Source organism: Archocentrus centrarchus, chromosome 5 (genome assembly GCF_007364275.1).
Source record: "Archocentrus centrarchus isolate MPI-CPG fArcCen1 chromosome 5, fArcCen1, whole genome shotgun sequence".
NCBI lineage: Eukaryota > Metazoa > Chordata > Actinopteri > Cichliformes > Cichlidae > Archocentrus > Archocentrus centrarchus.
The window spans coordinates 2,430,921-2,456,014 of record NC_044350.1 but is presented as its reverse complement, the minus strand read 5'-3'; the positions used below and the strand labels follow the sequence as shown (position 1 = coordinate 2,456,014).

Here is a 25,094-nt window from a genome sequence, read left to right as displayed (position 1 = left end):
TTTCCTCCATGACACCAAGTCCTGGCCTACACCTTTTTATGTCTGAAACAAACCATTTACAGTCATGTGAGAAAAAAAAAAAAAAAGTTTTCTCTATACAGCCTCACTTTTATAAAAAAGCAGATGCTTTGGCAGTTTATTATATCCCCCGTTAGACCGTGCAAAGAAAACAGAAAATAAGTACTTCAAGTTATTGCTGCTAAAAGTGGTTCTACAAACTACTGCATCATGTTTTTATGTACTGACCTCATTATTTGAGGCTTTCGCCATATTTAATATAGAGAAGCACAATTGGTAGCTTCATCCTAGCCACCGTCCATGCTCCTTGAGGTACCCAACTCTTATTCGCCCTATGGAGGGTGTTGGGGGGAGGGTGTAGAACTGGAAGGTGTGATATCACGCTGCTATTCTTGTGCCATTAGTTTCCTACAGTAGCTTCAGCAATATATCTGCCTAGCCTTGTGAAGGACCGGGTGTAGGTGCAGAGTGCATGCAAATAAGTCAGACCATTTCATTTGTTTGGATGTTAAAGAAAAAAAATCATGTGAACTTAGCTGCCTACCACTGCTTTCATGACTACATGCTCCAGTGTTATGAAAGATCAATAAACCACCAACAGCGTGTACTAAAAGAATATAGTTTTATTAAGCATTGTAGCTAAGTTGCCTTCAAATACACCACACCAAATCCATCAACATTCAATCAAACCCATCAGTAGTTCATTCTTTTACAATCCAGGAGTTAGGCAGAAACTGATCAACTTACACAGAAGGTAACCCATTTAGCTGTTGCGAGGGGACTGGGGGAGGAGATTACACCGTTTCTCTGATCACTAATGGAAGAAGAAAAGCTTCAGAAGTATTAAGTGGAAATGTTAAATGACGATTCTGGTGGAGAAGTATTACAAGTGTAAAAAATAACACTAAGGGAAATCTTTAATATGATTACCGGCTGATGGCTAACGTTTTGATTCAAAGGTGGAGCACGCCGCCGTTTAGGTACAGAAAAAGTGATCTTCAAAGCCCTGTATAGCATTTTTTTTCTTCACATATTTGACTAAAACAGCAAACAGTAACAGAACATTATAGTATGAATACACTATTCCAAAGTGGCTAAATAATTTCTTTGTTCTTTAAGTGCAACAGAGGTCAATAATCACAAGAAGATTCTAGGTCAAAACAACACCTCTTATGGGCTTTAGCGGTTTCATTAATTTGCAAGTGGGCGCAGGGAAGGATGGAAGATAAAGGACAACATGCACAATAACTACACACTGGTTAGAATGAGAACCATGCAGAAAATTTCTATTGAAGTGGTAACATTACAGCTCTAGATCTGATTCAAGAAACCGACTTTAAGTTCTCTTTTTTTTTTGTCTGATTCGAGAGATGTTTATTGAGGCGTTAGTTACAGCTAAATAAGTGAGCGTGGAGCTCGTGTGTAGTGAGGGACTGAGCTGTTCAAACATGAACTCACCCCTAATGGAAGCTGAAGGTTTTGCCTCGCTTGTTTCACTGAGCAATTATAGTGACAACACAAAATTCTTAACTGCAAGACGGTGAGTACTGGAAGCAGATCAACTTATATGAACTAAAATTGTTTTCAAATTAAAGTTTCTTCAAGCTTTAACCTTCTAATTTGAAAAGTATCATTCTAGGAACACGTAGAAGTGACGAAGGAGTGAACGACTCCTCAAGTTATCAGTGTTAGGATCTTATGTGTGTGCTGAGAGGGATCCGAATTTCATCTCGTTTCTTTGTCTGGGAAGAAAAAAAAAAGTACAATGACTGTAAGCTTTCCATATTTCTAGATGTTCCTAACCCTGCTCCATCTTTCATCCTTCACCCTCTCTAGAAAAATAGGTTTAATCTTTTGAGACAGTGGCCTCCAGACCTTCATCTCTATTACAGCCACTGTCTACATTTAGTGCATTTAAGTGAGGATTAGTATTGCACATCTTGGAGTCACTGCTAAAGGCACTTTCAGGTTGGATGAGAGCCCCGCATTCCTCTTTCTCTCCATTCAACTGCTCTGGCTCCTCGTCATCAACGCCGTTCTCCGTGGCTGAGCCGTCGCCACACTGTGCAGGGGAGGATTTCTTCTCCTCCTGCATGGGCTTCGTTCTCTCCTTCACCACGCTGTCTCCAGATGTTTGAGCAGGCTTGTAAGCAGGCTTAATCTGGTGTAAAAGACAGAAATGATTTGTTAAATAAAAGGACACCACACTGCAAAAAATGACTGTTAGGTTTCTTTAAAAAAAACCCTGATCACTGCTGTTAGAAAGGGGAAACGATTGGCTTCAGGCAGTGACCAAAAAAATCTTTTCACTTGTAGGCCAACGTTGTTGTTTACGTCGCAACACACTCTGCGATTGATGTCAAATTGATGGAACAGTCTTGATCCCAATCCCCTGTACCCTACAGCGAGATAGACACAAATGTTTTCAATTTCAATCCCAGCGTAACATAACCGAGGAAGGAATTACCCTAAAAATGCTTTCAACTCAGTTTTATTTATATAGCACCAGTTTACAGCAACGGTCATCTCAAAGAGGCTCTACAATATTAGAGAGAGGACCCCAATGATCCAGTGATCACCTGATCATGGCAATGGTGGGGAGGATGAACCCCCCTTTTAACAGAGAGAGACCTCCAACAGAACCAGGCCCAGAGAGGAACGGTCATCTGCCACGGCTGAGATGACGGGGAAAAAAGAACAGAGAGACCAAGACAGTGTACAAGAGAGGTGAAGAGGAATGTACAGGCAGGGTGGAGTGGGTGGAGATGCCTCAGGGGTGATTTGTAACAGAAGGATAGTAACAAGAGTGAAAGGGAAAGTTTACAAGGTGATAGTGACACCTGCTGTGATCTATGTATGTTGGAGATGGTGGCATTGAAAGAAAAGAAAGACAGGAGGCTGAGCTGGAGAGGCTAAGACTTTCATTGGGAGTGACCTGGAAGGACAAGATTAGAAATGAGTACATCAGAGGAACAGCTCAGACTGAGCAGTTTGGAGACGAAGTCAGAGAGGCAAGGCTGAGACGGTTTGGACATGTGCAAAGCAGGGATAGTGGATATACTGGACAAAGGTGGTTTAAGATGGAGCTGCCAGGCAGGTGGAAAAGGGGAAGACCTCAGAGGATGTTCATGGATGTAGTGAAGGAGGATATACAGAGGGCCGGTGTGACAGAGGAGGATGTTAAGGACATGCTGAGATGGAGTCAGATGATCCACTGTGGCAACCCCTAAAGGGAGCAGCCAAAAGCTACTTTTTGGTCCGTAATGACCAGCTCACACACAGCTTCAGTGTATGATTCAATCTTACTTGAAGAACACTGAACATTTACTGACTGCTGGGATTACTTAACTGGAAGGTTGTTGCTTCCCCTGTAATCAGGGTCGTGACTATTGGTTGGATTTCAGAGCGGATCGTTAACAGGAGAGCTTCTATCTCCCCTCTTTTACATTTCAAGTGACTTTCACAACTGAAGGTTAGACTCCTGTAGGGGTGGTATTTGGTTTTAACTGTTGCTTATATCCAGCAGTATTTTTAAGTACTTGGAGACTGCATAAAATAAAGGTAACAGTCCAATGCATTGAAAACAATGAAATAAATGTGTTTTTAACAGGTTGCTTCAGTAGGAGAGGACATTTAGAGCTTACTAAGGTCCCATAGGGTAAGAAAGTGAGGATTCCTTTGAAAATCACATGCAACATAGAGAAAATGCAGTTGTGGGCTGGAAGTCCTGCCAAAAAAGAAAAAGGCTTGAGTTATTTGGAAGCTAATTAGCAGCAAAATAAAGCATAGAGACATGCAGAGAGCCTGTCTGGTTCCCACTCATCCCATGCTGAAAGCTCACACAATGGTTGTGTTCTGCTTTTGCACCGTAATTAAACATTGGAAACAGCTGCATCTGGATCTTTGTGAAGCACTTTCCTGAAAGAGCAAACTACAGGTTGTTAAGGATTAATCATTTCTGTGGTACCGAGGTCCACATGTGACTAACACTTAAGAAGAATTTTTTTAAAATTCCTCAAAAGAGCAGAGAATTTCAGACACTGAAGATCATCTTGAAGATTAAAGCTTCAGATGTTCGTCAAAGCAAAGGAAAAGCTTAAAAGGCTGCTCAATGACAGCGAAAGTACAATCACTATTATTTTTGGTCAATCCTTTAAACTTGATTATCTATCATACATATTTTGAACTTATAAACATGTCTCTACAGGTGGTGACTTCATCTTTAAATATTCTTCAAATGAAAACTGAAGCGTCCCGAGACACCAGGGTCATGTGGTAGAGCTGGGGTCTGGAATAGAGGCAGTTTTTCACCGTCAACCACCACAAAGAGCAAACACCTGTCCCTGCCTGCCTTCCTCCAGTGTGGGATGTCTGCCTATGCAAACAGAGGCCACAAAAGACTTACATCCTGTATCTCAGAAGACCTGCACTAATGACTGAACCCACAAACTAATCAGGAAATGAACAAAACAGAGACGTTGCCCTCTGTTGGCCAGTTGTCAGGCACTTCTGCACAGGCTCGACTTTCACACCTGGAATCTTTTCTCCTTGTTTATTCATAGTTCATGTCTGATCCACACGACTGTGTTGTTTTCAACTCAAGTGTCTCAGATGTGCTTGAGACTAAAATCCGGGTTTCCTTATTGCATCCTCTGACAAATAATCATCTGACTGGATCTCTGGCGTTGTCACGTTGCTAAATGAAAGGATGTTAAGCTCTGTGTTTTTCCAGGAATGGCTCCAATATGCATCTTACACACATCCTTTAATTAGAGCCAGGAAAAGACTTTTAGTGAAAACTGGTGAAAATGCATCAGCAGCAATATTTTTGATGAAAACACGCTGAATAATGATTAGATAAAGTAACATATGTGGCCTCAGTTTCACACTGAAAGACAAACAGCTGTACTGCTCACTTTGCTGGAAATGCTGGAAAAACGGAGTGAAGTCTTCAGTTTAGTAACTCATGTAACATCGATCCTTTAGAAGAAAAACAAAACACACTGGCTGCAGGAAGAATTTTTAATCATCTCTCTCTTTTTTTTTAGATATTCAATATTATCTGGGATGTCTTGGTGGAAAAGCCCTGGTTATAAACTATAAACGGACGGTACAGAGAAAGCATGGTTCTACTCTAACTCAGCACTCAAAGCATTTTTTTCCTACAAGCCATATTAAAGCATGTATGACTGAATGGGTGAACTTTCTGTCTCACTCACTCAGACACACACACACACACACACACACACACACACCCCTATAGAGATAAGTATCTTGCTCAAAGGACACTTTGACATGCAGCCTGGAGGAACCAGAGATCGACTAATAAATCCTCTCTGAGGATGGCATTTATTATTTTCCTAATAAATGTTACGTAAATGTGGATGCGTTCAATGATGGAAGTAATGTTTAACACGAGCCTCATGTTACACATAAAGAATGGTTCCCAGCCTTTTCCTCACTGTGAAGATTACAGCTCAGTCATTTAACGCTGCTACTGGATCAGTGCTGAGCGTCAGCAAAGCCAGGTATTGTTGGAAAAAGCTGGATCGATACATTTTTATATGACGGCAGCCCAAACACATGATGCTTGCCCCCACCGTACATCACAGTTGGGATGATTTTGGCACGCAGTGCCTTTTATTGTCTAAACAGAATTGTGTGCTTTTGCCATGAACATCAAAGTTTTCTTCCACCTCTTTTAGAACAATATCGTGCAAAAGTCTTGAGCCACTAAAAATTTGTTTATATCTCCCTTCCAAGGAGCCAGACTTTGTTGCAATTTTTTTTTTAAGTGGACTTGAGAAACAGTCTCCAGGCTTTCTGAAGGTCTTTCAAAGTGTTTCTGTGGACTTCAGCTGCTTTCTCGCTCATTTTCAGTCCAGTTCTGGTGCCTGACTGTTTTCAGAGGAATGCTTGTTCGTTACACCACTTAACAGTGACCTATGAATCACTGGGAGTAAAAAAGGCACCTAAGGGATAAATCAGTGCTGTGTTTACACATAATAGAATAATTGTTAGCTGTGGCCACATGAGAAATGGTCTCACTGGAAAGGTGGGTGTCAAGAAGCCATTCTTAAGGAGAGGTGTGCTGAATTACACAAGAACTGGACTGAAAATGTGGAAATAGGTCTTATGGAGTGATGGAAATGTACCATTTTCGGGTCAAATCGCTGCCAATATGTACAGAGGAGGTCAGGAGAGAAGGACAACAGTGGGATCTACAGCCGTCTATAAAACACGGTGGAGGCTCTGTCATGGTTTGGGGCTGCATTTCAGCCAGTGGTGTTGGGGATCTTGTCTAAACTGATGGAATTATGAAGGCAGAAAAGTAATATCAGTTTTTCATTCATAGATAATTTCATCTGCACGCTCTTTCCAAGTGAATAATCATTCATGAGTGACTCACCAGGTACGTTCCCTGACTCTTGAAAGCTCTGGCATGGTATCGTCCTCCTCGACCAAATGTCCTTATGACAGGTGTGGAAATCACACCTCTTGGACGACTGCAGGAAACAGACATTTCCACTTTAGATGCATTTAATCCTGTTTTTGGCACATTTTGAATCTCTACAAAAAATCCCAGAGTTAAGAACTACAAGCAGCTTCTACACGTGAAGGATGTGCTACACATCCTCGCTTCTACCAAATTATTTTTTTATCTCCCTGTGGGGACAAAACGGATCCCCTTCCATTTGACAACAGATTTACCTCAAACAAAATTTTAGTGTAAACAAGAAATCAGAACTCCACTTTCACAGTTAGCTCTGCTGTGACAGTAGAGACGATGCTGCATGGTGGGCCCGTTACAAATCAGCCCCCATTTATATGCGGCTTTTTTGGTGTGCCAGCAGCAGTTTGGCAACACACTGGGCTAAATGACACTATGTGAAAGGGGGTGTTATGTTAAAATAGCATTTAATCTCTTGTTTTATATTTGCATCCTCCATGTCTGCAACATAGAATACTGCGCAAAAAGTAATGAATTTAATTTTAAATAAAGACATTTAAATATTCTTGCAGATGCAGCGGTTTTATGCTTATGTTTAGATTTTGGTTTTGTTGAAATTCATAATTACTCTATAAACATTGTTTGTCTGTTTTCAAAGTAATGCGTGTGAGACGTTTGATCTTCCTGTTGTTACCCTCTGTTTGGTCCACCGACAGACACCACCTGGACAGGAAAGCCTCCTCTTCCTCGGCTGCGTCGAGTACCGGCCCACTGACCCACCACAGTACCGGCGATCTCCAGCTTCGCACCTTGTGTTTGGACTGCTTCAAACCCTTACAGAAATTGCAAGGAGTTGGCGACAGATGTTAGATTGCGGTTTGTTTCAGAAGAAATTTTACCTTAAACAGAAGGAAGTGTTATACTCGGCTGCATGTTTTTAAGGTGGAACTCACCTGGGATCCCCCTGCCTCTCCCTGCAGGAGGTGTTACTGGTGGTGGGTTGTAGAAATAACCAGTGGGAGGGTAGAAAGGCATCCTGTGATGAGGCAGAGGTGATGGTGGGGGGAATGGAGGAGGATGAGGTGGGCGAGCAAAGTTGAGACCTTCCAGGATACTCTGACGCATCTTCTCCACCCTGGCTGCCAGCTCAGCCTGAAGAGAGAGAAATCACACAAGTACTGGATTAACATAAAAAGGTCTTTTTCTTTTTTTTTTTAAGTCTGTGCAGTCATCAGTCTCTCAAATCAGCAGCTACAAAATCAATATCGCACTACTGTCAGTTAAATAAAGCGCCTCCCTTTAACAGCTTCATTAGATCAGCTGCTGTGCTTCCACCCTGACAAGAAAATGTTGAGGCAGAATAAGAGCCGTTTGATTAAATCGCTGTAAAATTAAACCATTCTTTTTCCTTGATTCATGAGAGCTGAGACAACAAGAGCTCAACAGTAGATTCAGCAATATAAAGAGCCTTAAAATTTTTCTAATGTGTTTATCAAACTATATAATTTCTAAGATAAATTATATGTGTTCAGACTACCTTGAATCATAGGCATCTTATATTTAGTCAGTTCTCTATTTTAAGGCACTCAAGAGTGATTTGGAAATTTAATATAATCACAATTTTTGAGAATCTTTGGCAGGCAATGACTACCCAACATGTCATTGCGTGCTAATGACACTGGGAAACCATGGACTTCCAAGAATCAGTTCTTCATTTGATCATAGCAGTGAAGGGTTTTTCTTTACCATGGAAAGGATCCTGCGATCATCCACCACTGTGAAATTTTATGTTACAGTTATCATGAATACCTTTTTATTTTTCCTCTAAATATACCAAACTATTAATGTTACTTTGTTTCCAAAGCTCAATGACAGCTAAACAACAAAAATTATGCAAACAATAAGGCTAATTCAGCACCACTAAATTATTAACATAAACTGCATTTGCTTAATAGCACCATGAGGGGGCAACCCTTTCTTTTTTTACACCTGTACCTGTACAGGGTGTACCCTGCCTCTTGCCCCATGACAGCTGGGATAGGCTCCAGCCCTCCACCCCGAACCCTGAACAGGATAAGCAGAAGAGGATTGATGGATGGATGGATGTTTGTTAACAATATTACAGCAAAACTATGCATACCAAATTTGCATGGCTGGTGACACTTGGATCACCTGATTAAATTTTTGCCATTTTTTTTGCCAAGAGGTCAAATTTTTCTGAAAATATTGTGAATGCAATAGCTCGAGGATGATATTACCCAGGAAGTTCAAATTCATACCACAGACGCACCTACTAGGAATCTTGGACAAGTTTGAATCTCAGCAAGCTTTACCTCAAGGTAAAGGTCAAGTTTTTTGAACATCATGTGAACGCAATAACGTGTGGAACGACGTGGCCTAGCATGTTCAAATTCATACCACATCTACTAAACATCTCAGACGACTTAGTTCTTACCATAATAATGGCAATCACAGAACGTGACAGTGTTCTTGGGTTTAAATGTATTATGATTTTAGCATTTCTTATCCCTGGTTCTTACTTAGCCATTTGCAAGTTACTAAGGCTCACATGCACCCCGTTAAGATCTACTGAGACCAGGTAATTATGTGTTCTAGAGCTTGTGCTTCCAGGGGATTGGTGCCACCTAAATACTCTACTGCCAGGAGCCTGAGGGGTAGCACTGACAGCTGACACCTTTTTTTCTCCAGTCATTGAAAGCATCTTTTCATGCTTAAATTTGATTTAAAAATGAAACTGATCCAATCCAGATTCTGGATATGCAGACTACTTGAATTTAAACATGGGAAACTCGATTTACATTCATAAAATAAAAGTCATTTTAGTTCAACTTTTTAAACATTGGAAAATTATGGGTATGTTTGTGAGATGGACAACATTCAAATCAGCTAAAACGTCAGCTGGGGGCAGAGTTTGTTGTGCCAGGCACCACTTGTTTTGTTTTGAGTTGGGAGTTGACAGTCATACACCATCAGTTTATTATTAGGTACACCTTGCTAGTACCAGGTTGGAGCCTTCAATTCTTCATTGCATGGATTCAATAAGGCGCTAGAAACACTCCTCAGAGATTTTAGATTTGTCAGCTGCATATCCACAGTAGGATTCTCTAATTCCACCACATTCCAAAGATGCTCTATTGGATTAAGATCTGGTGATCTGAGTATCACAAGTATAATGCTTCATTTGCAGTTGTGGTCTAAAGTTTACATCCACTCATCACTGACATGAATGTCATAGCAATTTGGGCCTTTGAACAGTTCTGTTTCCAGGATGTAATGATTGTAAGGAATAGATCTTTAAAAACTTAGAGAGAGAGACTTAGTTGGACACTCCATGACCTTAATGTGTGTCTTCTTTAGCCACTCATTTGTTGCCTTGGCAGTATGTTTTGGGTCATGCTGGAAAACCCATCCATAACCCATCTTCAGTGTTCTGGCTGAGGGAAAGAGGTTCTCATCCCAAGATTTTACCGGTACATGGCCCCGCCCATTGGCCCCTCAATGCAGTGAAGTCATCCAGTACCCTTAGCAGAAAAACATCATCTTTCCACCTCTGTGCTTGACTGTGGGGATGGTGTTCTTTGGGTCATACTCAGCATTTTTCTTCCTCTAAACACAGCGGGTCGAGCTGATGCCAAATAAGATGTCAGGCGTGCTTTATACACATAATGAGTTGAGGAGTATATCTAAATGATTAGATGATTGGCTGGCTGTGTGCCCCCATGGCATGCAGCCAATCTGTGGGAATTCTATTTTTTTAAGTTATTAAAGATGTATGCTGTACAGGCCTTCCACGCCGGAAAAAGAACAGTTCAAAGAACTCATTAAAAGTCCAAAATTGCAATGGCATTCATGCCCCATGATGAATGTATGTAAATTTCTGGCATTAGATCTTTTGGATTGTTGTTTAAAAAAAAAAAATCCAAATAGATTTTTTTTTTTAAGTTCTTTTCTACATTTAGTGAGGATATGCAAATGGGGAACGATTGAGCTGCACACACACACCTCCTATCCACCTATCAATTCTAATTTATGCTAATGCTGCGATGGTCATTGAACCAACTACCTCGTTCACTCACTGGCCCTCATTTACTAACAGTGCATATGCATAAATCTGCATAAACCGTGCATATCAATGTTTCACTCACAAGTCAGTAATTTATCAATAGTACCTGAATTTGTTTGTACTTCACGATCCATACATACAAACAAATGATAAAGGCCTGGCTGACTTAGTTTTAAACACAATTGTGCTGGAAAAAAACCTGGCAGTGCAATGTGAGCATTAACCTGGTGCTGCAAGCCTGGCAAAAAGTGCTTTTTTAAATTTCCCGTTCTGTATTTAGTAGTGACTCGATCAAAATGCAAACAGAAAACTTAAAATTGCATTTGCAGGGGGATGATGACCACAAAAACAACCAAAAAAAAAAGACAAACTGGGATTTCTAATAAATCTGTTTTTAAAATGTGTAGATGATAACTGCTGTATGTGTGAGTGTTCATGCAAAGTTTCATTCAGACTGACCCACCTGTTAACGAGGAGACAGGGTACACACATTATTTTTATTTAATAAATAAAAAAAAACCTGCATGTCAAGAAAAAATACTAGATGGAAAAGTGCAGGCCTTAGCTTTTGTTAATTAAACATATTCCAATATTCCACAGTGAGTCTCAGGAACAAATCTTTGGAAAGGTGTGCCTTGTCTGGTTTCCTCTTTTTACACAATTGTTTCAGTTTCTTAAGACGTACTTTGTCTGCTTTCTTGCCTTACAGCTGCAGGCTTCTCTCTTGCAACATTGTCACTACTTTCTCTGCTTTACCAGGAAGTAAACTCATTTCTTTATATAGAGAAATGGGGGTGTGGCTGCATGAAGAAGGTATGCAGACTGCACAAGCCTGTTGGTTCAGAATGATTCTTATTTACTAATATATGTATGACTGTAAGGACAAAACAGGCCAGTACACGTTTCATAAATCTCACAGTAATTTTGTTTGTTGTGCAGGATAACGACATGGCCTAGCATGTTCAAATTCATACCACATCTACTAAACATCTCAGACGACTTAGTTCTTACCATAATAATGGCAATCACAGAACGTGACAGTGTTCTTGGGTTTAAATGTATTATGATTTTAGCATTTCTTATCCCTGGTTCTTACTTAGCCATTTGCAAGTTACTAAGGCTCACATGCACCCCGTTAAGATCTACTGAGACCAGGTAATTATGTGTTCTAGAGCTTGTGCTTCCAGGGGATTGGTGCCACCTAAATACTCTACTGCCAGGAGCCTGAGGGGTAGCACTGACAGCTGACACCTTTTTTTTCTCCAGTCATTGAAAGCATCTTTTCATGCTTAAATTTGATTTAAAAATGAAACTGATCCAATCCAGATTCTGGATATGCAGACTACTTGAATTTAACATGGGAAACTTGATTTACATTCATAAAATAAAAGTCATTTTAGTTCAACTTTTTAAACATTGGAAAATTATGGGTATGTTTGTGAGATGGACAACATTCAAATCAGCTAAAACGTCAGCTGGGGGCAGAGTTTGTTGTGCCAGGCACCACTTGTTTTGTTTTGAGTTGGGAGTTGACAGTCATACACCATCAGTTTATTATTAGGTACACCTTGCTAGTACCAGGTTGGAGCCTTCAATTCTTCATTGCATGGATTCAATAAGGCGCTAGAAACACTCCTCAGAGATTTTAGATTTGTCAGCTGCATATCCACAGTAGGATTCTCTAATTCCACCACATTCCAAAGATGCTCTATTGGATTAAGATCTGGTGATCTGAGTATCACAAGTATAATGCTTCATTTGCAGTTGTGGTCTAAAGTTTACATCCACTCATCACTGACATGAATGTCATAGCAATTTGGGCCTTTGAACAGTTCTGTTTCCAGGATGTAATGATTGTAAGGAATAGATCTTTAAAAACTTAGAGAGAGAAACTTAGTTGGACACTCCATGACCTTAATGTGTTTCTTCTTTAGCCACTCATTTGTTGCCTTGGCAGTATGTTTTGGGTCATGCTGGAAAACCCATCCATAACCCATCTTCAGTGTTCTGGCTGAGGGAAAGAGGTTCTCATCCCAAGATTTTACCGGTACATGGCCCCGCCCATTGGCCCCTCAATGCAGTGAAGTCATCCAGTACCCTTAGCAGAAAAACATCATCTTTCCACCTCTGTGCTTGACTGTGGGGATGGTGTTTTTGGGTCATACTCAGCATTTTTCTTCCTCTAAACACAGCGGGTCGAGCTGATGCCAAATAAGATGTCAGGCGTGCTTTATACACATAATGAGTTGAGGAGTATATCTAAATGATTAGATGATTGGCTGGCTGTGTGCCCCCATGGCATGCAGCCAATCTGTGGGAATTCTATTTTTTTAAGTTATTAAAGATGTATGCTGTACAGGCCTTCCACGCCGGAAAAAGAACAGTTCAAAGAACTCATTAAAAGTCCAAAATTGCAATGGCATTCATGCCCCATGATGAATGTATGTAAATTTCTGGCATTAGATCTTTTGGATTGTTGTTTAAAAAAAAAAAAATTCAAATAGATTTTTTTTTTTAAGTTCTTTTCTACATTTAGTGAGGATATGCAAATGGGGAACGATTGAGCTGCACACACACACCTCCTATCCACCTAACATATCAATTCTAATTTATGCTAATGCTGCGATGGTCATTGAACCAACTACCTCGTTCACTCACTGGCCCTCATTTACTAACAGTGCATATGCATAAATCTGCATAAACCGTGCATATCAATGTTTCACTCACAAGTCAGTAATTTATCAATAGTACCTGAATTTGTTTGTACTTCACGATCCATACATACAAACAAATGATAAAGGCCTGGCTGACTTAGTTTTAAACACAATTGTGCTGGAAAAAAACCTGGCAGTGCAATGTGAGCATTAACCTGGTGCTGCAAGCCTGGCAAAAAGTGCTTTTTTAAATTTCCCGTTCTGTATTTAGTAGTGACTCGATCAAAATGCAAACAGAAAAATTAAAATTGCATTTTCAGGGGGATGATGACCACAAAAACAACCAAAAAAAAAAAGACAAACTGGGATTTCTAATAAATCTGTTTTTAAAATGTGTAGATGATAACTGCTGTATGTGTGAGTGTTCATGCAAAGTTTCATTCAGACTGACCCACCTGTTAACGAGGAGACAGGGTACACACATTATTTTTATTTAATAAATAAAAAAAAACCTGCATGTCAAGAAAAAATACTAGATGGAAAAGTGCAGGCCTTAGCTTTTGTTAATTAAACATATTCCAATATTCCACAGTGAGTCTCAGGAACAAATCTTTGGAAAGGTGTGCCTTGTCTGGTTTCCTCTTTTTACACAATTGTTTCAGTTTCTTAAGACGTACTTTGTCTGCTTTCTTGCCTTACAGCTGCAGGCTTCTCTCTTGCAACATTGTCACTACTTTCTCTGCTTTACCAGGAAGTAAACTCTTTTCTTTATATAGAGAAATGGGGGTGTGGCTGCATGAAGAAGGTATGCAGACTGCACAAGCCTGTTGGTTCAGAATGATTCTTATTTACTAATATATGTATGACTGTAAGGACAAAACAGGCCAGTACACGTTTCATAAATCTCACAGTAATTTTGTTTGTTGTGCAGGATAAGGACATTTTTAAGCACATACTAGTAAATGAGGGCAAAAGGTCTGCAGCTAATTTCTTTGTATTTTCAGTCTGACTGAAACAAATGTACTGTACTGCATGTTATTAACGTTGGTCTTCTCTCTCTCCCATATTTACTGTTGTGTCCATGCTTGCCTTCTTTCTCTTGTCCATCATGGCAGATGGTTCCTCAGGTACTGCTGGGGTTTTATCCTGTTAAAAGGCTGTTTTTCCTTCCACTGTGATTGCTCATAGAGGGTCTGATTGTTGGGAGTTTTCCCTCTAACACTGTAGGGTCTTTATAACTTATAATATAAAGGACCTCGAGGCGACTATGTCTAGAACAGAGGCGTTTACATCAGCCGTTGAGTTACAACAGCAATATTAATGGAAGCTACAGAAGGCTGAAATAAACCGGAAGCAGAAGAAAACAAAAAAAAAGAAAGTTTTGAGAGACCATAACCCAACCTTTGCACTGGAGGGTGTTTTGTTGACTTGAGACTGGTATGGCTGAACGTACCTGACCATCACAGAGGTCGATGAGCTGGGCCTTCTCCCTGCTGGCCCTGATGAGTTTATGCTGAAGCAGCTTGCCGTCAAAGTACATCCACGGGCAGCAGTACTCCCAGGGAAGTGGCTGCCCGCACGCGTCATTGGCAAACAGAGCCATGTCCACTCCGCTCATGAACAGAGCTGCCAGCTGGACTCCCCGAGGGTCAAGGTTGTCAATCTGTAACAGAAAAATATCAAAACTCCTAAAATGATGAAATGAAAATGAAGGAAAAAAAAAACCCAACTGAGCGTTCAGATTCAGATGGAGGAAGTGCAAAGCAAAGCACAGAGCAAGCATAAGCAGCCCATTCACGCTCAGCTGCTAAAACACAGCGATGGACAAGCTAATCCAGCCAAGACACAAAGCAGCACACACAACCTAGATGTTCTGACACAGGCTGAGGGAAGCTACACACAGACACAACAAGGAGCACAGCGCACAGCTCGTGTGGATGGTTTACATTAAAAAGGGTCAAATGAGAACAGAGATCCAGCTTCCCAGGAAGGTATAAACCATCCACACACACACACACACACACACACACACACACACACACACACACACACACACACACACACACACACACACACACACACACACAAAACACTGGAATCCCTCAAAGCTCTACGAATACATCTCTTACACAAAGCTACAGCTTCAGCAACAACATGCTGCTACAAAACTGTGTTTTGTGGAGCAGGTTGTAAGATATATAAGGAGTGTCCAGAGAACAGAAAGAGGTGGAATACAAAGCAAGGGAACAACTGACTGAGCAGCAGATTATAGCCAAGATATTCCTGAACTTGCGTCCAGTTCTCAGACACTCCTCATTTAATTAAAACTACAAAATCACCTTAAGTTCCTGCAGCTGGTCAGGTTCATAAAGTTTAGGAGAAAGTGCTTGAGCTAGGAAAGCGTCAAGTTCGTTACGACGCAAAATTCTTACTCCTGGCCAATGTAACATAAACCTGAAGCAAAACACAAAGATTAACAGGGTTACAGAAAGCAGGAACTGAGACACCCTGTCGTCATAAATTCTCATTCCCTTCCACTTTACGTCACACTGCTCTCAACTGTCAGCTAAATCAAAACGCTCAGACTGATGCTACTCACCGAAGCACACAGCACAGCACTAACAGGGGTGTGGGGACGTTGTCAGGGTTCAGCATGGCAGGGGTGTCAGAGCGCATGCAGGCCAGGAACGCCCTCATCCTGCGGTTCTTGTCCTCCATGGCTTTCCCCAGCCACAGTTTCTTGAGGTTGGGGCATGTCCACTCCCTGAAGGGCAGAGCCTCCACCAGCTCTGGCGTGTGGGGAGACTTGCCTTTGTAGGCGGCCCACTCTTTAATCAGGACATGTGTGTCTGCAGGAGGACAAAAAAAAAAAAAAAGATTGAAGGATTTGTATTTTTCAAGCATCTAAAAAAGAAGTGCAGAAATGCATCGATCGACCAGCGAGGAACTGGAATGGGCCGATTTTCAGAAGTCTTGGCCTGGACCAGTTACCAGCTGGTCAGCTTCACGTCCAATTAAGAGCCGGTCCCTTTCAAGCACAGCAGCGCAGGAAAATAGGCACTCACACACTCACAGCCACATGTCATTAGTATCTGGCTGTGGCTATTAGAGAGCTCTTCACTGTGAGTGAGGAAGACAAAGTTTACCAAAGTAAACTGTTTGGGAATGTAAGGTAGTCTCGTGCAAATGTGAAGGAAGGTGGTAGGTAGGCAGGGAGACTCAAGAAACACTCTGAGTGGTCAGAGGTGAGTAGTTTATGTACAGTGTTCTCCATGACACGTGAAACTTACACCTACATAAAAAACTCCTCAAATGAAACGATCATAACCAAAACCAAAACATTCTGGGCAGCTCAGCTCTTCATCTGAAGCAACTTCTGAGTGACTATATACACAACTGTCAGTTCACAGTCTATCCAGGATCAATAGCTCAAGACAGTAAACCTAGAAACCAATATGAACATCTGAGAACCTCATAGCACTCACTAAACCATCACAAGCTTATTAACACATCTAAATGAATCCCTATGAAGACAAACATCGTTAAATGATGATTGGGGGGGGGGGGGGGGGGGGGGGGGGGGGCTGGGAGAAAAGTCATGTGGAACAAATGTTGAACATCAGATTAATTCTCATGGCAGAACAAGGAAACATTAGCAGTTACGTTAGCACAGCGACTACCAAAACCCTCCACCGTCACTGTCTGCTGTGTACGCAGAGCCGACATGCCACCACCACCGTGTGGGGTGTGAAAAGATTTCATCCGGTGCAGTGGGGTAAGATGTTAAACACAACAACAACAAAAAAATAACCCAAAACAAAACAATAGTAAGTACGAACAAAGGAACAAACAATATTTACACCTACAAGTTAATTAGAACAGCAGCAACTTATGACTGTGTATTTGCTTTGACCTCTATTGCCTTGATGTTAACTGCAACATAACACTAACAGAAACAAACACAGGATAGTAAGTGAAGCAAATAAGCACGTGTAGAAAAACAATATGCCACGCATGTAAAAGTGGTGAGTATGAAAGTGTAATAACTGCTCACCCACTGTCACAGAGAACCACCACAAAAACATTCCTAACAAACTTAATAAGACACTTAAATCACTTTCAAGCAGCTGAGCATGGATATTTTAAATAACATAACAAAATGGCTAATGCTAGTCAGAGCTCCCTGACCTTGACCCCATATACAATCCCAACCTTGTTTTAATCATAAGCCATCTACCCATGAAGCTTGGTAAGTGTAAGCTGAATGGTTCTCAAGGTATTGAGCGGACACTTCAATGGACACTGTCCACCTGCTGTAGGTGATCACATGATATGTCCTGTCTTTTAATGGGTGTATAAAAACTGGAATTGGCAAAGAAAACGGCAATCGGTGCATCTCTAGTTAACAAAAGCATTGCAATAAAGGAGCTCTACTTACTATAGTAGCTTTGCATGATTCAGAGTTCAAAATAATCCATGTACAACCAGAGTGAATAGCTGTGTGGGCAGGCCAAACCCACATTTGTGTGCCCACACAAGGTCCACAGCAGTTTTGCCCTTTGGGGCCCCTTCATGAGTTTTCTATAGGTAAACCCACAGTGGGCTTGCCACAGAAAACCTAAACGGGGCCCACGTAGGCTACCCCGTGCGGGTCCCATAGCAATTTTGCCCTTTTGGGCCCCCAAGGGGTAACTGTGTGCAACCCACAATTGGTTTGCCACAGAAAACCCTAATTGGCCCCCATGTAGGCCCCACAGTAGTTTTTTCCCCTCAGGACACCCATGACAGTTTTCTATGGTGCTGCCCATAGAGAAACTATATAGAGGCCCCGGCTGCTATGGGCCCTGTGTGAGCACACCCACTTGGGGCCTGTGTGGGATAAGTGTGGGCTCACCCTGCCCACACAGCCCCACAGTTCACCCACACCTACCCGCTGTAAACCTGACAGGCATGTTTGCTGGCACACTGTAGCACATTATTTGAAACTTGAAACCAGTACCCCTAAGTGAGGGGAAAACACAGTGGAAGTGGAGAGCCTTGTACTAAGTTTGCACCTTGTGATGTATTTTCTACAAAACTCACCATATCTGAATATCGCTGATGTAATACAAATGATAGAAGGTTGAACAATTTGATAAAAGCCTTGTTCTAATCTCACAATTCACATGTGAGAGTTTTTACTACAGTGTGAGAGACACACATACAGGAGCAGTCTGATCATTACTCACATTCAGGGAGGCAGTTCTTCCTCATGGCGAGTCTCTCAGCCTTCTTCCTGGCTTCTGCCAGGCTGAAGAGCACTCCGTAAACATACTGACGGATAGGTCGAAACAGCTGTACTGCTGAAGGCAGGTCTTTGTTAGCTTCATCTTCAATGGTGACAGATAGCTTAATCTCTCCCTGCAAAGACACACTGTTACCTCAGTGCTGCACAATGAAACAGGCCACTCAGCACAGATACTCAGACCTCTTTGTATCTCCCTAACACCACACATCAAAGATATAAGCAGCCTAAACCCAAACATAAACAGTCTCAATGACCTTGGTGAGAATGTGGTACACATAGGGGTACATAAGGCCCTGCTTGTGTCTGTGCTCAGCAACCCGCAGGACCTCAGGGGCCACGGCAGGTAAAGGTGGGATGGTGATGTCCATGTGGTTCCTGGTGGGCATGGAGAGTAGGGAGGGGATTTGTGCATTCAGGCTGTGGAAATCTCCATCCTGTGAGCCCAGGCTCACAGCAGCGGTCTCACAGAGGTCAGTCTGAGGACAGAAGGGAGGGTCATATCAATTAAGCCTATAATGAGAGTCTCCATCAACCAGTGTGCGGTGCTTGTCAAGCTGGACTCACTTTCACCCCTTCATCTCCCTCTGGCGTTTTGGCAGAGTGAGAAGCATGCCCATTTTTCTGCCATCCTTCCTTATGATCGCTAATATGACTAGAAGAGGAACAGGGAAAGAAAGTTTGTTACATTCACAGGCAAACCTTTTACACCCCTGTCTGTATGTTACACCAATCAGCAACAATATTAAAACAATATGACATTCACAATGACTAAAATCTATTTTTTTCTCAGTACGACATCCTGCTAGGAAACCTTTGATCCTGCTGTTCATGTGGATGCTACTTTTACATTTGATTTGGCACATTTTTATGCTGGACACCCTTCCTGATGCAACCCACCCAGGGATTTGTCTTCTCCTGGTCTCGAATCAGGGATCTTTTGTGCGTAAACTACTACACTATGGAGCTACAAGGTAACCCTAACCTAAACCATACCCTGTTTTGTCCTCCTTTTTCTTATGGGCAAACTAAGAAATGAAATTCAAATTAAATATCAACAAAGTTGACACTTCTTTTTGCCACTGAGGAGTCTCTCCCTGCTGGCCATTAGAAACAATGCAGGATTAATACAGTTTATTCTTGGCTTCACTTATCAGTAGTTACATCCACATCCACGCTCTGACAACTGGGTCAAAGAATAGCAAAAAAAAAAAAAAAAGGCAGGTCCTGTGGGGTGTTTCCAGTATGCAGTGGTTAGAGCCAGTCCAAGGAGGGAAACAGAACTGGTGACAGGGTCATGGTGAGCAAAGCCTCAGTGGCATGTGTGCACAAGGGAGGCTTATATGTTCTGATCACAGGAAGAGCTAAGGTGTGAAAAATATGCTGAAATCTTTCATGTACTCACTATTATGTAAATCTATCAGAGCTCAATATATTGCACCTTGTGTCTGAGGCTATTTAGCCACAGATAAGGCAGAGTAGCCACGTTAACCACTGTCCACCAGCAAAAGCACCCACAATGGACACATCAATGTCAGAACTGGGCCATTTATCAACAGCAGGTGGTGTGCTGGGCTGATGAATAACATTTCAATCAATCATGTCATGTTTCTATGCAGAGATACAGATGACAGCAGGATTGCTTATGGGAAGAAAGCAAGCCAGCAGAGACAATGCATTGCTCTGTGTATTGTTCTGCTCCTGAATCTGTCACTTCCACCTGAAAGGGCTGCACTACCCATACATGCGGTCACCCTCTAACCCTAAACATATTCCTATTTGTAACCCTGACTTTCTAAGACTAAGATGATATATGAACCAGCTGACACCCTTCTACAGGTAGGTAAAGCTTCTGCACAAGCTGCTTTACCTACCTACAGCTGCTGTGCATCTGTAGACCAACTCTAACCCGGCTCCTCCTCTGTCTGTGTCTGTTTTAATGTCATAACTGAGCTCTCTAAATGCATACTCTCTCTCTTTTGTTCTCTCGCTTCAGAATTTCTATGTATGCACATAAAAGAGCAAGCAGCTCCCAGATCAGAGGTATGCTGCCAAAAGTAAATTACTGCAGATAGAAATAACACTTTTTTTAAAAAAATTGGTGCACTGGTCCTAAATGAACAAAAGCACAAACAGGCAACCTTCACTACCTTCACCTTCTCCCAAAGCCGCTGATCTCAAAGAGTACGAATTGGTCCACAATCAGTGAGAACGTGTTGTGCTGTACTCACTTGGCAGTTGTGGCAGAGCTCTCATCATTCTCTGAGGAAGACGACGTGGAGGAGGCATTAACTAAAGGAGCCTCTATGTGGTTGGGGCTGCCGGGCTGGGCAGGGTTGACGGGAGAGGATCTCGTAAAGGGAAGCGTGCTCTTTCCTTCATGAGGAATGTTGCTGAAGCTCTTTTGCTCTCGGAGGGATTTCTCCATCGAGTCCACAGACAGGCTGCCCTCCACCAGCGCATCTGGGTGCGAGTGCTGGACCTGAAGGCAGGGAAGAGACACAGAAGCATGTTGTTCTCAGGAAAGCTGAGGCAGCTGCAGTATCTCACTGGGTATTGACTGCACTTCTTACCCCAGGTTTGTCAGGCTGCGGCACCTGCGGAATGGAGAGTATTTTTGGAGATGGCACTGCAGTAGGCACTCCCGTGTGTTTTGGTCTAACTGTGAAACAAACACAAAAAACTTCCAGTCCAGATGAAAAGTGACTTCTACAATTGCAAATTTAGATATTTTCTCTCTCATCAGGCTCTGTGCTTCATCATATTCAAACATTAGATATTCAGCATGATGTGCCAAGCCTCATGAAAGAACTGTGTAGAAGAAGTAATCACTTAATCCAGAAGTACAGCAGTTCAAATGTAATTGAATAGTTACACGCAAAGCCAAAGAAAATGCTCTTCAGCAGGTGGACTGCAGCTCCACGAGTGGAGGATATTCTACCTTATTCTGAGAAGCTCTTTCACTGTTTTGAATCACTGCAAACGCTTTAAACTATAAAATTTGGTCCACTGAGTTTTGCTGCATCTGTCTGAATATGAGCCACAGAGTGTATAAAAGAGATGGAAAACACTGGTTGCCATATTTGGACGGGAGGGTGGCACACTCTGTACAGAACACTCTTTTATATTTGTTCTGTGAATTTGCCCTGCTGCTTGGAACAGTGGCAACATGCCCATGAAGCCACCTTCACTTTCTCCCAAAGCTGCTGCTCTCAAAGAGTGTAAGCACAGCCAGTGTGCCTCTCGATGAATGGATGCATCATCAGTGAGAACATGTTGTTGTACTCACTTGGCAGTTGCAGCAGAGCGCTCATCATTCTCTGAGGGATGACCAGTTTAGTTGCTTTTTAAGCTCTACGCTTTGTGTTAAACTCCCCATAAATATAATTTTGTAATTTACATGTTTTTTAATGACATTTTACGTGTTGTACATCACCTGTACACCAGAAACTGTGAGAACAGACTGAACGTTTAAGAGTCTAATGAGAACTTGAAAAAAAAGACACAATTATCTCAACACAACTCTGATGTAAACTCAAACTCAAGACACTTTTAAGCATCATCTACCATTTTATTCAAATTCAATGTGCTAAGCCTTAAAAAGTAGAAGTCTTCTTCTACTGCTTCACGTACATCCAGCCCTGTCTCTCTACAGGTCACAGTGCTGCTGACCCACAACAGCAGTATTCAGTATGGGAAGATCAGACAGAAACCCACCCAGCTGTAGAGGGAAGTGTTGGGGTTTGCTGGCCACTGAGTAGTACTCCGCTGCCTTCTTGAAGCGGATGATTTTGTCATCAGTGCAAGACTGAAAGAAAAACATTAGTGAGCTGAGTATTTCAGAGGCAAAAGAGGAGTGAAACGCATGAGATAAACACCCCTCATCTTAAAGCATTCACAGCTTAGATCTGACTGCGACCGCGTATGTGTTGGTGTCGCCAAAATAAAGGAATCAGCAGATATACGGAGAGAGAGAAAAACTGAAAACAATTACATTTTATACCAAAGTGAAGCCATAACATATTTAAAAGTGGAACGGGAGGCAGAGCCTTCAGCTTTCAGGCCCCCCTGCTGTGGAACAAACTCCCAGTTTGGATTCAGGAGACGGTCACCCTCTCTGCTTTTAACATGAGGCTTAAAACTTTCCTTCTTGATAAAGCTCACAGTTACAACTGGATCAGGTGACCCTGAACCCTCCCTCAGGTATGCTGCAATAGGCCTAAACTGCTGGAGGCTTCCCATGATGCACTGTTTCTTTTTCACATTCTGCATTTATACCCCACTCTGCATTTAATCATTAGTTATTATTAATCTCTGGCTCTCTTCCACAGTGTGTCTTTTGTCCTGCCTCTCCCCCCTCACACACAACTGATCGCGGCAGATGACTGCGCCTCCCTGAGCCTGGTTCTGCCGGAGGTTTCTTCCTGTTATACGGGAGTTTTTCCTTCCCACTGTTGCCAAATGCTTGCTCATAGTCCTTGTATGGTATTTACCTTACAATATAAAACACCTTGAGACGCCCGTTTGTTGCAATTTGGCACAAACTGAATTAAATTGAATAAATGGAGAGAGGCCACCAGGTGAAGTATGTCAGGACCTGTTTCACAATCAATTTTTCCCACAGCTTTCAGCTGTTTGTGGTGCAGAGCGGAGCATGTGTGAATGCTAGAGGCGGCACACACACAGTCTAATTGCACTTCTGGCAGATCAGTTGATTTTGCTATTTACAGTACTGCAAGTTCTGCGTCTTCAATCAATATAACCACATTTCAAAACAAGCCCCCCTGAGGATACAACATGATCGTTTTAGCAGACTCCATGATGCGGTCAATTTTTGTTTGTTCTGCTCAGTCAAGTTCATTATCAGAGTGTTCTGAAGTCACACTTAAACATGACATAAATTAGGGCTGTGTCAATGGGTGATCGACAATAGTCAAAGTGATTGGCAACAGCCTGTCAATCAAGGAGAGTTTTAGCTAATTTCCCATTGATGCATTAAATATCATTCCACATATAACCAAAACTTACAACACAAAGGTTCGTGGCCACATGCTTTCGTGTGTGAAGCAGCTCCACTGATCCATCATCAAATGAGAGAAAACAAAAAGAGGATATTTCTGACTGCTGACTTGATTTTTAAATCAGAGGGTAATGTGACTGCACTTGGAGAACTGCTCATTTAGCTCATCTACACAGTTTTTTCCCCCACCAGGTATCTTTTCAGTGTTTTTGGAAGCAGGGAATTCCTCCTTGGTAAGTTCAACTGTACAGACCTGTGAATGCTTGAATATGTCCTTGCCGATGGTCTCCAGGTCGGTGATGTCTGGGATGCTGCGGACGTAGTCGGCCACAGCCTTGATTACAACATCACAGGGGGGGAGCACGAGCTGGTGGGCACGCACCTGTGAAAGAAAGCAAGCTGTGAACGCAGCCAAAAGTGAGACAGTCGTCTTCATTGCAAAAGGAGGAAGGCTGAGAGTCAACAAGGACTTCAGAAATGATCAACAGGAATCGCTCAGCAGCTCCTGTTTTATGACTGATGCGTCTGCAATATGACATCAGCAAATTAAAATGTTGATCACTTTAACACCTTTGTTTCCACAGTCAGTGATGGGTTGGGGTGCCATGTCATCTGCTGGTGTTGGTCCACTGGTCCACTTCATGCTTCCTGCTGCTGACCGACTTTATGGAGATGAACATTTCATTTTCCAACAGGACTTGTCACCTGCACACAGTGCCAAAGCTACCAGTACCTGCTTCAAGGACCATGGTATCCCTGTTCTTAATTGGCCAGCAAACTCGCCTGACCTTAACCCCATAGAAAATCTGTGGGCTATTGTGAAGAGGAAGATGCGATACGTCAGACCCAACAATTCAGAAGAGCTGAAGGCCACTATCAGAGCAACCTGGGCTCTCATAACACCTGAGCAGTGCCACAGGCTGATCGACTCCATGCCACACCGCATTGCTGCAGGCAAAAGGAGCCCCAACTAAGTACTGAGTGCTGTACATGCTCATACTTTTCAGTTGGCCAACATTTCTTTTCTTTTTTTTTTTCTTTCTAAACATTAAATATCATTATTATGAGATTCATAACATTTCTAAAAATCCTTTTTCTAATTTTCTAAAATACTAAATTTGGGGTTTTTATTAGTTGTCATTTATAATCATCAAATTAAAAGAAATAAACATTTGAAAGATATCAGTCTGCGTGTAATGAATGAATGCTGTCAGCTGAAAAGCACTTTAACAACTGAATTAAATTACATGAAAGAACTCTGAGTAAACGGATTCAGTTTGATACAGAGGCTCTCTAAGAGTTCAGCACACGGTTCTGAAACACTTTGTGGAATCTGGATCAGAGCAAAACATGATCGGACACAGAACTCGTTAAGCATCAGACTCCTATCTTTGGAGGTTAACATCCACACACCTGTCAGTGAATGTGACACAGCGGACAAACAACCACAAACCCATGAGAGGGACTTTGTTTGTGCGTTTCTCACTGAGTGCATTTCATGGACCTGAGCATGCAGATTCTGAGGCTTATGCCAGATCATATAAATGACCATGGAAAACAGATGTCCTGTTCTGCATGTCCGT

At 42.0% G+C, this 25,094-nt stretch overlaps 1 protein-coding gene across 2 annotated transcripts in view; it reads right to left on the bottom strand.

Annotated features, from left to right (window-relative positions):
* Nucleotides 1-626: 626 nt before the first annotated feature.
* Nucleotides 627-25,094, bottom strand: part of LOC115779701 (constitutive coactivator of PPAR-gamma-like protein 1) — a 28,618-nt gene continuing 4,150 nt past the window's right edge. The window contains exons 4-17 of one of the 2 annotated variants that reach the window (XM_030728459.1): nt 23,765-23,893; nt 22,209-22,299; nt 21,065-21,153; nt 20,723-20,973; nt 19,059-19,146; nt 18,749-18,970; nt 18,436-18,607; nt 15,807-16,056; nt 15,547-15,661; nt 14,661-14,870; nt 7,423-7,621; nt 7,164-7,302; nt 6,428-6,524; nt 627-2,179 (exon numbers count right to left, since the gene is read on the bottom strand). In XM_030728459.1, the coding sequence (XP_030584319.1) occupies nt 1,865-2,179; nt 6,428-6,524; nt 7,164-7,302; nt 7,423-7,621; nt 14,661-14,870; nt 15,547-15,661; nt 15,807-16,056; nt 18,436-18,607; nt 18,749-18,970; nt 19,059-19,146; nt 20,723-20,973; nt 21,065-21,153; nt 22,209-22,299; nt 23,765-23,893 (2,367 nt within the window). In that variant the 3' untranslated portion in view covers nt 627-1,864. Of the gene's footprint in view, nt 2,180-6,427; nt 6,525-7,163; nt 7,303-7,422; nt 7,622-14,660; nt 14,871-15,546; nt 15,662-15,806; nt 16,057-18,435; nt 18,608-18,748; nt 18,971-19,058; nt 19,147-20,722; nt 20,974-21,064; nt 21,154-22,208; nt 22,300-23,764; nt 23,894-25,094 lie in introns of those variants that run through there. The other variant, XM_030728460.1, reaches the window with a different exon arrangement.